The sequence below is a fragment of the Oryx dammah genome, unplaced genomic scaffold, assembly GCF_014754425.2.
Source record: "Oryx dammah isolate SB20612 unplaced genomic scaffold, SCBI_Odam_1.1 HiC_scaffold_13, whole genome shotgun sequence".
Lineage (NCBI taxonomy): Eukaryota > Metazoa > Chordata > Mammalia > Artiodactyla > Bovidae > Oryx > Oryx dammah.
In genome coordinates, this window is record NW_024070197.1 from 25,436,445 (window position 1) to 25,451,685 (window position 15,241).

The window sequence follows — 15,241 nt, forward strand, 5'->3', positions numbered from 1 at the left end:
CCCCCTGGCCGCCATCTTGAGGGGTTACGGTGCAGATACCTCAGGGCTGAGGAGTCACGGCGGGCGGGGAGTAGTCGCGTCCTCAGTGTGTGAAGCTCAAGCGCCCAGAGCCCGGGCCGCGCTCACCTGCTCCCCCTGCCGGCGCGGGTCCTCAGGTGAATGCTCTCCCGGGCCGCAGCGGGATTAGTGCGCGTGCGCGCAGGTGAGCGTCCCGCCCCCAAGCTTGGCCACCTGCCGTCGAAACTTGTGGATTGTGGCCCTCGGGTCGCTCCGGGGCGAGGACGCACAACCGGGCCATGGAACAGACGTCGGGGACTCGCGAGTCCCGGGCCCGGGCGAGAGAGCGGGACCCAGACCGGCATCCCCGCCCGGAACGAGACCGCTACCCCGAGAGACAGCGCGACAGAGCCGGGGACCGGCACAGGGAGAGAAACGGAGGCGGGCGGAGGGACGGGGACCGGGACAGGGAGAGGAACCGGGAACCTCGCCAGGACGGGCCCAGGGCCGGGGACCATCGCGGCGGCGAACAAAGAGTTTGGGAAAACTCCCGCCAGAGTCGGACGCGGGACGGACCCCGGCGGCCGACCTGGGACGCGGCCCCGCCCCCCTGGCCCGCGACGTGGGAAACCCCGGAGCCACCGCCCCTGCGGAAGGAGGGCCTCGGACGCCGAAGACCAGAAAGGTGAGGTGGGGCGGCGGGGCCTTGGATATCGGCCCTGAGGAAGCCTGGGTCTGAGGCCCGCCTGCCGTCCCAACTACTTGTCCTAGGAAGCGGGTTTAGAGAAAGTGCCATTCTTCCCTTTTGAGCTTTTAGAGGTGACCTAAGGAGGGAAGGAAGACGAGGCCCACCACCACACCCTCTCCCCTCCCTCGCACACCCACTTCTTGACCCGAACCCGGTTAACAACAGAGACCCACTACCCCTCTCCACTCCCCCCTGCCCCACTCCCCGTGGAAAGTGGAAGGGGCGGGGTTCCAGGTAAAGAAGAAAGGACTGCAGGACCAGAATGGGAAAGAGTAGGAAGGAGATTGTGTCAGGCTCCTCCCCACCCAGCCCAGCCCCCACCAGACACACATGTGGTCACAGGACTGCCTCCTTGAGGCTTCAGACCCTTGTCCTGTTTTCCAAAACCAGCCCTCCCCGTTCCCTGGAGGTCCAGGCCTAATAAAGTCAGCCCAGTGAAAAGTTAATAGCGTTATGTGTAACCCTTTCCAGGGCTATATGCATTTCAAAACCAGACAGCTGGGAGAAGCTAGATTTTTAGCCAAAGAAATGTATGAACCTAAAACTCTGCACGGAAGGGCAGAGATTTCCCCCATCTTTGTCAGTGAGGTCCTTCTGGGCAGCTTCATTCAAATCCCATGATTGTCTCAGACCTCACCCTCCTGAATGAACAAATTTTGCCATCCCTATCTTTAGAACAGAGTTTCCCACAAGGCCTGTGGAGTGACAGCATCATGATGTTTTAGAAGACTTGGTGAGCTGGGAGAGAGGGTTAGGATGGAAGGAAGGAGAGGCAGTATTCCCAGGCCCCGCTCTTTCTCTAGGGAAGTGGTCCTTTTCCCATTGCGCGTTCTGTCTAACTCCACAAATATTATGAAATGCCCAGATTAGATGCCAGGAGACAGGCAGGTACTAGAGTGATGATGACCTACTGGTTTTTGCCCTCATCCCGAGGAGGACTCCAGGCTCCTGTCTGCTATGGGACTTGGAGGCTTTAGCCCAGTCTCTCTCCCAGTTGTGTCCACAAAGCGGGAAAGCTACTATCCTGAGTTTATGTTAAATTATCTAGAACTAACTAGCCAAGTTGTAACAAAGGATGTGCCCAGTTACAGTCACAGGCACTGGTCATTGTTTTCCTACCTAAAGCCAAACTGCGCTGCAACTGCCTGACCTAGGAGACGGAGAAGGCAATGGCTTCACTCCAATATTCTTGCCTGGAAAATCCCATGGACAGAGGAGCCTGGTGGGCTGCAGTCCATGGGGTCACTAAGAGTCAGACACGACTGAGCAACTTCACTTTCATGCATTGGCGAAGGAAATGGCAACCCACTCCAGTGTTCTTGCCTGGAGAATCCCAGGGACAGGGGAGCCTGGTGGGCTGCCGTCTATGGGGTCGCACAGAGTCAGACACGACTGAAGTGACTTAGCAGCAGCAGCAGCAGCAGCAGCAGACCTAGGAGAAGCCACAACTTTTTTTAAAATTTCCTTTTAAAATGGTGTCCTGGGCTCCCTGACCACCACAACCACCACTACTCCTACTAGCCTCAAAGCTAGTGAAGGGAATACTTTAGCTTCTTTTGTTCACAGTTAGTTGGTGGTTTAAAATCAAAAGCCATTTATATGACTCTCCTCCACATAACAAGCATGTATTTAATGGATGGGAGGCAGGGCCAGGGATTACAGAGGTCTATTCAGGATGTCCATAGGACACTGACAAGTAAATAGGCCAATTTGCTGCTTCAGGGGAAACCGATTCAGAGAGAACTGAGCTGGGGCCCTGACTGGGCTCTGGAATGTTTGCCGGAGGAGACAGACTCAAAGCTGAGTTCTGGAGAAGGAGCTCCAGGCTGTTTCTCAGGGTGACTTGGTGACCTAAAAGCATGGGAATGCAGATCATCTCCTGGAGCAGGGAGAGGGGCAGTTCACTATGGCTGGGTCTGTAAAAGTGAGATTGTGAGTGGAGAGTGATGAACAAGTGCCCTCCTGCACTGTGCTTAAAGTTTGGACTTTATGGATTTCAAACCCAAAAGGTACATGATGAGATCTGTGTTCTGTAAGAATCCCTGGAGCCCAGGTAGTAGAATGCAGCCTCTACCATTCACCGCGGAATCTTGGACAAAAGCCCATGACAAAAGCTGGATAAAGTGATGGGGAAGGTTGGGAGTAGGGGATGAGGAGAAGGAGCAGAATAGAATATGCCAGGGCTGTCAGAAGAAGAGGGAGAGCTATGATGTCCAAAGTTTTCTGTACCACCAGAGCCTAGAGAATTACTGCTGATTCACCTCTTTCCAAAGTAACAAGGGAAGGAAGAGAATGCCAGCCTGGACATCAGTCTTGTGAATGCAAACTAGTTTTGAAGAGAGCCCATCCTCAATGAACTGAAAAGCTCCTCCAAGTGGTTCCCAGCTACCTGTTCAATAGCCACCCTCCCCGCTTCCCCAGCAGGCCAACGAGCCAGCATGAGAGGTAGGGCTCAGAATTACTGAGATAAGTGGCGTACTTAGCAAAATTGGGCCAAATGTTTGAACACCCTTTGGAGCCACTAAGCCAGAAAATTCTCTGGAGTATGAAAACTGTGGCAGATTTTCTGTTCTCTGCATTCTTTAACCTCTGGGCCCAGCATGAGGTGTCCAGAGTTCTAATACTGAACAGCTATTGAATTTGAAGCCTGCTAATGGCCATGTATGTGTTTGGTTATAGTGAACCCACTTCAGGGAGATACCCACTCTCGAACCCCCGGCCTGGACTACAGGAAGTGGAATATTACCAGTCAGAGGCTGAAGGGCTCCTGGAATGCCACAAGTGCAGATACCTGTGCACCGGGAGAGGTGAGCCATTTTGAAGGCAGACCATTTACTTACCTTTGGTGGTGGTCCTGGAAGGGGTCCAAGGTGGTGGGGCAAAAATTCAAGCAGACCTCCCTTTTGGTTTCCTAGCATTTTTGTTTTCATACCTGCATGAGGATCACAGTTTCTAAAAAAAACAAAAAACAGGTGACCGGGTTTCCCATGTTTCTTCTCGGACATGCCTAGGGGTGATGAGGCAGTCGTGCCTGCAATGTTCAGGCTGCAGATGGACCTCCAGTTAGAGCCAGCTCTGAGCTGCCAGCTGTCAGAGTGGGGCTCATCAGGCAAGGTGGTCAGAACTAGAGAGAGAAGATGACCTGGAGATGGCAGACAGGTTGAGCTCATGCCACAGGACAGCAGATCTGATGCCCAAACATGCCATCATGGCTTTTAAATGTTGTTGACTGAAACCCACAGTAAGAAATACACACACATCATGAACCAACTTCTATCCTGTTTTGTGTTATTAATTAACAAAAAACCACACTTAAGGGACTTCCCTGGTGGTCCACTGGCTAAGACTTCCACTCCCAGTACAAGGGACCTGGGTTTGAACCCTGGTCAGGGAACTAGATCTCATATGCTGCAACTAAGGGTTTGCATGCTGCAACAAAGACTGAAGATCCTGCATGCCGCAACTAAGACCCGGCACAGCCAAATAAATAAAGGTAAAATAAAATTAAATATTTAAAAAAAATACTTCTTAGAATCCACAGTGATTTTAAATAATATCATGTGTCAGCTCCAAATGTAGTTTTCCAGAGTTCCCATCATAGCACCAGGCTTGGCCTTGCCAACAATGAAGAAAATCAGGTTTGTCAGGGTGAGTCCTTATGGCTCACATGATTTGGTGAGAAATTTACCTCAGCTGCCTATGACTAAGAGGGGAAAACTTCTCAGCCTAAGGGGGAGAAATCATGAAACTTACACCTGAAAGTGACCCTTAGAATGATTACAGTGAGACACATTGTTATAGGATTACGTAGAATTCTTATTGAAGAGCTCTGGGTAATCCAGGTACAAGAATCCTCATTCTAGTTTACATATGTTAGCACACCCCATTGCTTTTAATTCTCTCAACAACTCCTGAGGTTCAGAGAAGTAAGTTATACAAAGTCACACAGCTGTGAAGTGGAAGAGCTGGAATTGAAACTTAGAGCCTAACGCTAAGGCCTGATATGGTTTATGTGATTGACCTTCTTTTCGTGATGATATAAATAGTAGGAACAAGCCAGAGGCTGTTTAACAGGTTTCTCTCTAGAGGTATTTTTCTTTGGTGATTGATTTACCAAGAGAGAGGAGAGGGCCGAGCTTGAGGCCCCTGATTTAACTTTGATTGCTTCTCGTTATTTGGCTTTGGGCCTAGAGGTTGGGTTTCTGAGTCAAGATAATGAAAGGATGGCTCAGCAGTCAGCAGCTAACAAATGAGAGCTTATAAAGATCTTTGGACACACAGAGACCCATATGTATACACAACATTGTATTGTATTGAGAACAGCAGTCATTGAACACCAGGAACTTGTCTCAGCAGGAAAGGCACACCTGGATAAAGGTCACCTGAAGAATTTCAGCCTTGTCTTAGATCTTCTGTGACTTCTTTTCCTTATCGGTGAAATCACGTCCTCCTCCTCCAGCAAACGGGCAAAGAGGGGAGGCAGCTGTGGCTCTGACTTCTTAGGGAGACCCTGCAGTTTGGGTTGAGTCACCCTTAGGAAGTTCAGTGGAACACTGACAAAAATAGATAAGCCCTGAATTCACGGTTTGGGGCAAGACTCCTCAGCTACCAAAATCTTTAGAGGCTGAGGATTAAGATCAGATGATAAGCAAGTACAAATATTACATGTGCATATCAGATCACTAGGATCCTGTGTGTGTATAGGTTTATTATTTGGAGGGATGGTGAGGAGTTACAGGTTCCCTGGGAAGGAGATACATCGCCTGCTCTCCTCCTGGCTCCCTCCAATTTGCATTTGGGGCAGCTTCTCCTTTCCCTTTTTGTCCTTTCCCTCTTCCTTTAGACCTCTGTTGCTCAAATCATAATGGAAAATATCATAAGAGGAAAATTAGGCCAGTATAACAAGGAAAGTGTGTGTGTGTTTTTTTAAAGGTAATGTTTGCATTCAGCTTGCAGCCTTACTTGCAAACCGTCCATTAAAATTTAATTTCTCTCTCCAAATGTTATAATCTCTATAGTCAGTGGTGGTGTCTGTCATTCAGAGCCTAGAGGTTTAGTTCTGAGATGGCTTCTTACTGCCTATGGAATTGACTTGTGACCATGCTGAAAAGGTTCAAGGGGACAGTTGTGGAGATTTTGCTCCTCAACTTGCATTCTCAGTACCCCAGTACCCTTACATTCTCAAAATCCTTACTCAGTGCTTATGGGACTGAGCCTATGTCAATATTTCAAACCAGGGCTGACTCTAAGAGTGTTAACTCATTAACAGATCTGAAATATTCAGCCAGAATCAGAGGAATGAATGACCTGAAATGCATAACTGCTTCTTAAGAGAGAGGTGCTGACGCAGTGAGCTAGATCCTTTTAAGGGGCAAGTAAGGCCTAGAGAGGCTCTCGGCTTTTATTTTTGAAAACGTATTACCAGACATCTCCCCCATCCCTGGTGATTGTTTTCTGGTTCTATTTAAAGCTGCAGCAGGAATAAGGAGTTTGTGGAGGCTCTGTCCTCTCCAAACTCTATTAGGAAATACATAGCATATATCTGCTCCCATATAGCAAAACACTGCGAAAAGCCTAAATATCCTTTACATTGAAATTATTTAAATTCATCGTGGCATCCTGTAATCCTTTAATGATATAAGTATATTTATATTTGCTATGGCAGAAAAACTGTTCATACTATATTAAGTGAAAAAATGGGTTATATAATAGTAGAGAGAAGAGAACCCTATTCTTACTTAAAAACAAATAAACAGCAAAAATTATGCACATGTGGCAGAAAAGTCCAAAAGAAAAAAAAATGGTAACAGTGGCTTCTCCAGTTTTATTGATTGGACTTTAGATCATTTTTATATGTTTATGTTTCATCTAGATATTCTTTCTTTTTTTTTTTACCATCCTTGTGTGTTACTTTTATAATTAAATAAAACAGTAATGCCATTTGCATTTTGGAGGGGGGATGGCAGAGTGTAAACATAATACTTGAGAGTGCTTGGTTTCAATTAGCAAATGTGCAAATGTAACACACCTTCATGCTTAGACCACCTGGTGTTTGCTGTTTAGATGACTCTTTGGGACCCCATGGACTATAGACCAGCCGGCTCCTCTGTCCATGGGATTTTCCAGGCAAGAATATTGGAGTGGGTTGCCACATCCTTCTCCAGGAGATCTTCCCAACTTCCAGGGATTGAACTCATGTCTCCTGCATTGGCAGGCAGATTCTTTACCACTGAGCCACCAGGGAAACCCTAGACCAACTGTACCCAGACCCAAAATCTGGTTCTGTAAAAGCCAGGGAGATGCAACAGCCTGATCCTACAGTCAGCTGACCCATAGAACCATGCCAGCACATACAATTCCCAGCTTTGTATTATGAAGAGAAAAAGAAGCCGTACACAAAAGAGCACATAACTGTATGGTTCCATTTGCATGAAATTTGAAAAAGACAAACCTAGTTTCGAATAGCAGAGAGCAGATCAGCGGTGGCCTGAGGAGCAGGGCGAGGGGTTGACCCCAAAGGGTTTTAGGGAACTTTCTGGGAGGATGAAAACAGTCTATATCTTGATCATGATTACATGGCATACACATTTGTCAGACTCTATCAAGCTGTGTGCTTAATGTGGGTCATTTTGTTGTGTATAAGGTATATCACAATAAACTGACTTTAAGGAAAGCAGCCAGCTTTGGTAGAAAAGCTGGAGCTCTTTCATTGTCTAGCCAAGGATCCTAAAAAAATCCAGCTCTGGGAAAGTATCACAGCCCAGATTTGCTCTTGAAAGTGAAAGTGCTAGTGTCTCAGTCGTGTCCAACTCTTTAGCGACCCCATGGACTGTAGCCCACCAGGCTCCTCTGTCCATGGGGTTCTCCAGGCAAGAATACTAGAGTGGGTTGCCATGCCCTCCTCCAGGGGATCTTCCCAACTCAGGGTTCAAACCCAGGTCTCCTGAATTGCAGGCAGATTCTTTACCATCTGAGCCACTACTTCTTGAGTTAAAGTCTAAGAACAGTAAGTTATGTTTTACTGTTTAATTATATTTAATTCAGTAATTAACTTAATCTTTCCTATCTCTGGTACTTGTGAACCATGATTAATATTTTGATGGATAACTTCCATGCTTTTTTCTGACTTTATTGTAATTTTTAAGTACTATGTTATAATCTTTTTCAAACTTGGAGAAGTTTCCTCTTCCAAACTGAAAGAAAGTCGCTCAATTGTGTCTGACTGTTTACAACCCCACGGACTATACAGTCCATGGAATTCTCCAGGCCAGAATCCTGGAGTGGGTAGCCTTTGCCTTCTTCAGGGGATCTTCCCAACCTAGGGATCGAACCCAGGTCTCCCACATTGCAGGTGGATTCTTTACGAGCTGAGCCACAAGGGAAGCCCAAGAATACTGGAATGGGTAGCCTATCCCTTCTCCAGCAGATCTTCCTGACCCAGGAATCAAACTGGGGTCTCCTGCATTGCAGGTGAATTCTTTACCAGCTGAGCCACAAGGGAAGCAAATTGAAGATGGCCACAAAACATCTGAAGAGGACGTAACTATTTTTTCAGCCTTTGTTGCAGGGCAGGGCTATGGCAGAGAATCTTCTTGCCTTCCATAAACAACACCTTTCTTCCTACTCCCTGGCCTGACTTCTCCCCTCATCGTCCTGCAGCCACCTGGACCAGCTGCTTTGCTGTTTTTAGAGTTACCCTTTTCAGTCCTAAGGATCTCTGACATAATTTCTGGAATCCACGGTTCCCTGCTACCATCTAGTGCTAATCCTGCAGCTTTGGCTGCCCAGGCCATCCAAGGGGCAGAAGAGCTGGCTGTGGCATGAGCTGTCACTGGGAAGATAAGCCTTGAGGTGGATGTCTTCAAGTGTAAAACAGCATCTCTCAAAATGGTAACACGCCCTTCTTTTGCAGCCTGCTGCCAAATGCTGGAGGTTCTCCTGAACTTGCTGATCCTGGCCTGCAGCTCTGTGTCTTACAGTTCCACGGGGGGCTACACAGGCATCACCAGCCTGGGGGGAGTTTACTACTACCAGTATGGAGGAGCTTACAGTGGTTTCAATGGTGCTGATGGGGAGAAAGCACAGCAGTTGGACATTCAGTTCTACCAGCTAAAGCTGCCCACGGTCACTGTGGCGATGGCCTGCAGCGGAGCCTTCATGGCCTTCTGCTGCCTCCTCCTCACCCTGGGCGTTCTGCGGGTGCCGTGGCACTGCCCCCCGTTGCTGGTGATTGAAGGTGTGCTGCACATGCTTATTGCTGGGGCATACATCCCGGCCTTGTACTTCTATTTCCACAACCTCTCGGCTGCCTACGCCTCTCCCTTGTGCAAAGAGAGGGAGGCACTGTACCAGAGCAAAGGATACAGTGGCTTCAGCTGCAGTTTCCATGGGGGAGACATTGGTGCTGGAATCTTTGCTGCCCTGGGCATTGGGATCTTTGCAGTGGGAGCCGCGCTGGCCATCAGGGGTTACCAAAAGGTCAGGAAGCTGAAGGAGAAGCCTGCAGAAATGTTGGAGTTTTAGGCTTTTTAAAACATTCCGTCAAACTTGAGTGATGGAAGTTACTCTGAACTACCGTCTTTCATGGAATGCTTTGTTGTAGAACTTGCCAGCCCTCAGGAGGTAAACAGTCCAGCTTTGGTTTGCTGGGCCAAATTCCAGGGTACTTGGAACAGTACCGCCTGATGTAATAAACCCTGGTTCTGGAGCTCTCTGTTGGTGAGGGACTGACCAAAATGACTTTAAAAAACAAAGATGAAAATAAGACAATAAAAACACACCAAAACCATAGCCCAGGAGCCACAAGGAAAAGGCATGTGCTGTGGCAAAATGCACTCTTGATTGAATAAAGGGAGATAACCAAGGGTACTTGAAGAACCTTATCCTTAGTGAGCATGAAAAGCCACATAAACATGAAAAAACATTTCAGCCTTAAGTCATCTAAACACAGCTGTCTCAAGCAGATTAGCTTCAAATTTTTCCCTTACTGAACTCTAGGTTCTTCACTTCCTTAATGCTCTGGGTGAGGGCGAGTGGGGATGCTGGGGAGACCACTTCTGTGAGATTTAAGTTGGAGGAGACATGGGCGGAAAGAGGAATCAGATTATTTCACAGGGTTGCAAAAGAGGTTTTCTAACAAACCCTCTTACAATGGCCTTGAAAGCTCAATACGTTTTTTGTACCTCTTGTAAATGTACCATTGTACAACAGTTTTGACTTGACAACCAGAATTCAGGATCCATCCAGAATCAAAGAATGTAAAATCTTTCCCAGCAGAAGAATGCTACTTTTGGCCAGACAACCTCATGAGTTCTTACTGCATGTTAAATTAGGACTTATGGCCTATTATAATATATTCTCGGTACAAGTGAATATGTTCTTTGCTTTATGTGACACCAATAAAAATCCAAAGAAAAAATTTTGATTTGGAGGTGATGGTTCTCTTTACATTTATAATATTATTTCCTTATGTGGCACATATAAAAGATGAATTCCATTTGGGTTTACAAAAGGAAATACATAAATTTGCTTGTATATGATTAGAAAGCTTCTTGAAAAAATATATAAGAAAGTATTAACAGTATTTGCTTTTGGAGAAGAGTTTTAATTCGATTAGCCACAAAAGCACCTCACCCAAAAAAGATGCTATTTTACAACAAAAATCTATTTGTTTCAGTTTTCATTTCCCTCTATAGCGTATCCCTAACTGCTAGCTCTAGTGGTGGTTGTGGTTTAATTACTAAATCCTGTCCAGTTCATGGCTACTCCATGGACTGTAGCCCACCAGGCTCCTAGTAGGCCACTCTTTTCTTTTCTCCTGATGTCTGTGAATCTTTCTGCACTAACCGCATGCTTGGAAATACTTGAACCTGTTCACTGTTTTCAGCAAAGCCAGGTAGGCCAGTGCTCTGAGTAATACCCAGTGGCCATATTTCTTCATCATTGGACCCGGCAACAGATCACTATTCCTCTTGCTTGTTGTAGTCAATGGAGTAGCTGACAAGATCTAGATATATTCCATTCCAGGCTGGCAGATATGTGCTCTGTGTATTTGACTCTGCTGTTTTGGCAGAATCTGTCCTAGAAGGAGAGGTTCAGGCTATGCACATCTTGTATTAGCACAGAATTCCTGCTTCCCTTCAGAGGGTGAGAGATTAATTGCATGCAGAAGGAAAACCAAGGCAGAGAAAGGTATGGTTAGGGGAGATAGCTACTCCCCATGAATTAGAATGATCTCTGGGTCAATTCTCTGTAGGGAGAGACTAGCCAGTAGTTTATGGTGCCTGGGGTAGGAGTATGCAGTTCTGGTCTGATGTTATTTTCAGATTTAAATTAGAGGAATGTAGCTTCTCAACTCTCAGAGTCCTTAATTATTGCTACTTCTGTCCTGTGGACCTCCTTGGAATTTGTGTGGGCCCAGCAGGAGATGGAATCAGCAAGCCCAGTAGCTGTTGCCTAAGTACTTTAGACACACTGGTCTTTAGCTGCTCAGTTTATAAACACTGTGGTACCCCTTTGTGTATTAGAGGGTTTTTCTGATTTCTGGAATTCATGCTTTTCATAAACTTGTCCCATTTCCTAAAATCTCTTACTAATCCTCTTTCATTTTATAAATGTTACTAGGTAGCATCACCATCCACTTGCATAACATTTTATGATTTTCCAGGTATTTTCACATACTTGCTTTCATCTGGGCTTCACCCCAGCCCTGTGGGATAAGACAGACAAAAGAAGGCATTACCTTCATTTATTTGTCAGATGAAGTATCTGAGGCTTAGAGCCAATGACTTGGGCACAGTCACAAGGCAGCAAAGAGCGAGGAACTGAGCCTGCACTCCCACTCTAAGTTCTTATGCTTTCCTCTTTGTTTTCATCCCTGACACCTGAGGGAACCACAGGAGACCTTCTCCCAGGAATATGCCTCACGAGAGGCTGAGGTCCCCTTCAGGGAGAAATGAAGGGTGAAGGGTGACTCTGGACAAGATGACTTTTATCTCCATTCACCTGCTGGTGTCTCCTGCCTCATGGCATTTGTGGGTTCCTTAAACTTGTAAGAACCCCCCAGGTGAACAGGCTAGGTATCCAGCAATAGGATCCTGGTTGAGTAGACTGGTCCACCCACAGGTGGGGTTGGAGGGCACATCACAGGGCACGGGGACCCTGTTGGCTGATCTGAAAACATCTGTAGGAGTGAGTCAATGAAAAAAGCACAATGCAGAGCAGTGTGTGTGGTGTGCTCCCAATGACACTAGCAGGGGAAGGGGGGGGTGAAATTCAGACTCAAATATTTTTATTTGCATAAAGGAACGCTGGAAAGTTGTATTAGAAAACACTGAAAGTGGTTGCTGGTAGAGAACAGGGTGGACAGTGACATGGGTGAATGTTTTACAGTTTACAACCTTTTATGTCACTTCTATTATTTTAAAACCTTACAATTTGAAATAATTATACATTCATGGAACACCGCTAATACAGCACAGTACTGCACTGCGTGGCATGAACTCAGTTTACCCCAGTGGTGACTATAATACAGTATCACAACCAGGACACTGCCAATCTTCAGAGCTTTTGTTTAGGACTGACCAGTTTTATATGGGCTCGAATCTGTGTGAGTGTAGGTCTCTGAGGTTTTATCACACATGCAGATTTGTTTGAGCACCACAGTCAGTTGCAGAACTACCCCATCATCAGGCATCTCTCTGGCTCCCCCACTCACAGTCCCACCCCTCCTCCCCTTCCCCACCGCCACTCATCCCCATCCTCTGACAACCATGAATCTGTTCTCATTTTGAGACTGCTATGTAAATGGAATCATACAGTATGTAACCTTTGGAGTCTGGCTTTTTCTTTTTTCCACTCATTATGAATCCCTTGAGATCCATCCGAGCTGTTCCAAGTATCAACTGCTCATTCCTTTTCACCGCTGAGTAGAGTTTCCCCTTCAGAGGGCTGTACCAGCTTGTGTAACTGTTCACCCATTTTAGGGCATTTGGGTTTGCTCTGACATCCATGTACATGTTTTTGTGTAGACCTAGGTTTTCATTTCTTTAGCATGAATGCTCAGGGGTACAGGTTGCAAAGTCACATGGTTAAATGTATGTAGTTTGCCAAAACTTTTTCCACAATGGCATTTTGATTTTTCAAACACGAGTGCTAAAACAAAATAAAAAACAGGGACTTCCCTGGAGGTCCAGTGGTTAAGACTCTGTGCTTCCACTGTAGGAGGCATGGATTTGATCTCTAGTTAGGAAAGTTCCACATGCCACATGGTGTAGCCAAAAAGAAAGCCCCCCCAAGATGAACCAAAAAACCCCCAAAACCAAGGATGTTAATGTTGAATCTGTGTTCTCACAATCAGCTCACCGATGTTATTTCTCTTGTCTGACCTAGGGAGCTTTCCTGGGTGAGTGATCAGTGTTAAATCCCCCATCTCTCTCCTCCTAGGTGTGATACAGATAGTGGAGGTGATACTGAATGGGATGGTTCTCATGTGTATCGTGGCCTCCTACTTTGTCCTGGCCGGATTCAGCGCCAGCTTTGCCAGCGGCGGCGGCTTTGGGAACAACTATTACTCACCATTTGAGGGCACCGAGCTGGAGCAGGTTCGGCAGCTGGACCAGCAGTACACAATCCTCCGGGCACCCCTGATATACGGCGGCGTGGCTGTTTCTCTGGGGCTCGGTGTCCTCACCTTGGGTGTTTTACTCCAAGGAGCCAAAAGTCTACACAAACTGCCGGGGAAGTGGCTCCTCCTGGAGGCCATCTTCAGCCTCCTGGCGGCAGTGGGCTACTGCGTGGGCATCGGCATTTACCTCCACGCAGCCTTGCAGATCAATGCCACAGACACTTGCAGGACAAGAGAGAGGGTCTATGCCCGCAAGGGTCTCACCTGGATGAACTGCCAGCTGGCAGGCACCGATGGAGCAGCTGCCACCTTTGCTTGTCTTCTGGTGGTGATGTATGGCGCCAGCGTGGTGCTGGCCCTGCGGAGCTACCGAGAACAGAAGCAGTACAAGGACAGCCAGGAACAGCAGAGAAATTACAATGATTCACCAGAATATGTGTGGTCTGGAGTACTCTGAGATCCACTGGAACCTAAAGTCAACCCACCTTGTTTCTCTCAAAAAGATGGGTCCATTAAAATTGCACTTTACATGTATGTGGTTTTCACATACTTGATTTCATAAATGCTCCCTCTGGAACCAGTACAAAGCTAGATGATCATCCCATTTTTCTATCCATGTCTTTATTGGCTGAGAGTGTGCAAAAAATACCTCCACCTTTACTACAAAGAGCAACATTAGGAAGTCTGCATATATGCTTATGGTTTGGCTCTCTTGCCAAATGGTAAGGTAATAATAATAGCTTAAATATTAGCCAGAGGAATTCTGAAAGATGAAAATAACATGTCAGGCAGTAACAGGCAGTAGAAATATCTTGCCTGTCTGAATTAAAGTCATTAAGAAAAACATGTCATTTCCCCCTGTATATGATCCCAGGGGAGTGATGTTAAAGCCGTTCTTTGGTTAGATTTCAAACGAGTAATTCCATTCTGACTCTTTCCCTAGAAGAAAACTCTCCTGCCCACTAGATAAGATAGTGTGCCATGACCCCAAGAAGCCTTCCTCTACTAGAGATGGGGGGCTGGATCCCTGATACCTGAAGGCAAGTGCTTTTAGCATGTACGGTCCTCCTCAGGATTCCTGTGTTAGGGCTCAGAGAAGATGGTTTTTGCCACCTTTCCAGGTTAGTTTCTAAAGTTATTTGATTGGAGTTCACTTTCCTGGAAGATTTTATCATTTCCTGAAATATGAGGCCTCCAAACAATGAGAAATAACTCATAAACTTCTTATAACATGTTATTCAGCTGAATGCAAAAATAAAGCAGATGATTTTCCTGGAATATACAGGAATATTGGCCGTGTCTTTATTTCTGCATCCCTTCCAGTGCCCTGCAGATTAGGCTTTCAAAGGTTAATTATAAATTCTTCATGATCCTGAATTGTTTCCATAATGTAACAGTTCATTAACATAGAATCTCAAAAATAAAGTTCTTTTGATAATTTTAATCTAAAGTTTTATAGCTCTTCTTATACTTTACAACTAGTCTCGGATATTCAGTTCATGTGGGATGCAACTAGACATGTTCTTATTAGTTTTTTTTCTAGTTGCCATATTTTTTCATAACTTATTTTCATGAGATTAAATAAATTCAAACTGAATTTTTAGTATATTTCTAAAAACAGAAAATTTGACAAATCTCAGACTGTCTATACAGTTAGTAAGAAATCAGCCAACATAAGCCTGTTTCAACATATGCCAAAATAACTATGAAAACAACTGTCAACATCATCTCCTCTGACATAGGTTGGACATTTTTACTCCTGCATGTTTGCTTGCTCTTCTCCCTGGAATATACCGTCTTTCCTCTCACCTGTTAAATCTGTCCTACTCTTAATTCTTATAAAACCTACCCCAGCCGAAGGATCAAAACTA

At 45.9% G+C, this 15,241-nt stretch overlaps 1 protein-coding gene across 2 annotated transcripts; it reads left to right on the plus strand.

Annotated features, from left to right (window-relative positions):
- The first annotated feature begins 280 nt into the window (after positions 1-280).
- Positions 281-14,814, plus strand: MARVELD3 (MARVEL domain containing 3). Of its 2 annotated transcripts, none has more exons than XM_040253171.1 (3): positions 281-682; positions 3,425-3,552; positions 13,190-14,814. In XM_040253171.1, exons 1-3 carry the CDS (start codon positions 297-299, stop codon positions 13,825-13,827), a joined length of 1,152 nt encoding a protein of 383 aa, XP_040109105.1. In that variant the 5' UTR covers positions 281-296; the 3' UTR covers positions 13,828-14,814. The 2 variants fall into 2 exon arrangements, with proteins under 2 accessions (XP_040109105.1, XP_040109106.1); XM_040253172.1 differs by lacking the exon at positions 13,190-14,814 and adding an exon at positions 8,658-10,225.
- Positions 14,815-15,241: the final 427 nt, after the last annotated feature.

What these genes read in the sequence shown, in the direction of transcription:
- MARVELD3 (XM_040253171.1), top strand. Translation starts at nt 297, where the DNA reads ATGGAACAGACGTCGGGGACTCGCGAGTCCCGGGCCCGGGCGAGAGAG. An exon ending in GGACGCCGAAGACCAGAAAG is followed by an intron (nt 683 to 3,424) that starts GTGAGGTGGGGC and finishes GTTTGGTTATAG; the next exon opens with TGAACCCACTTCAGGGAGAT. An exon ending in ATACCTGTGCACCGGGAGAG is followed by an intron (nt 3,553 to 13,189) that starts GTGAGCCATTTT and finishes CTCTCCTCCTAG; the next exon opens with GTGTGATACAGATAGTGGAG.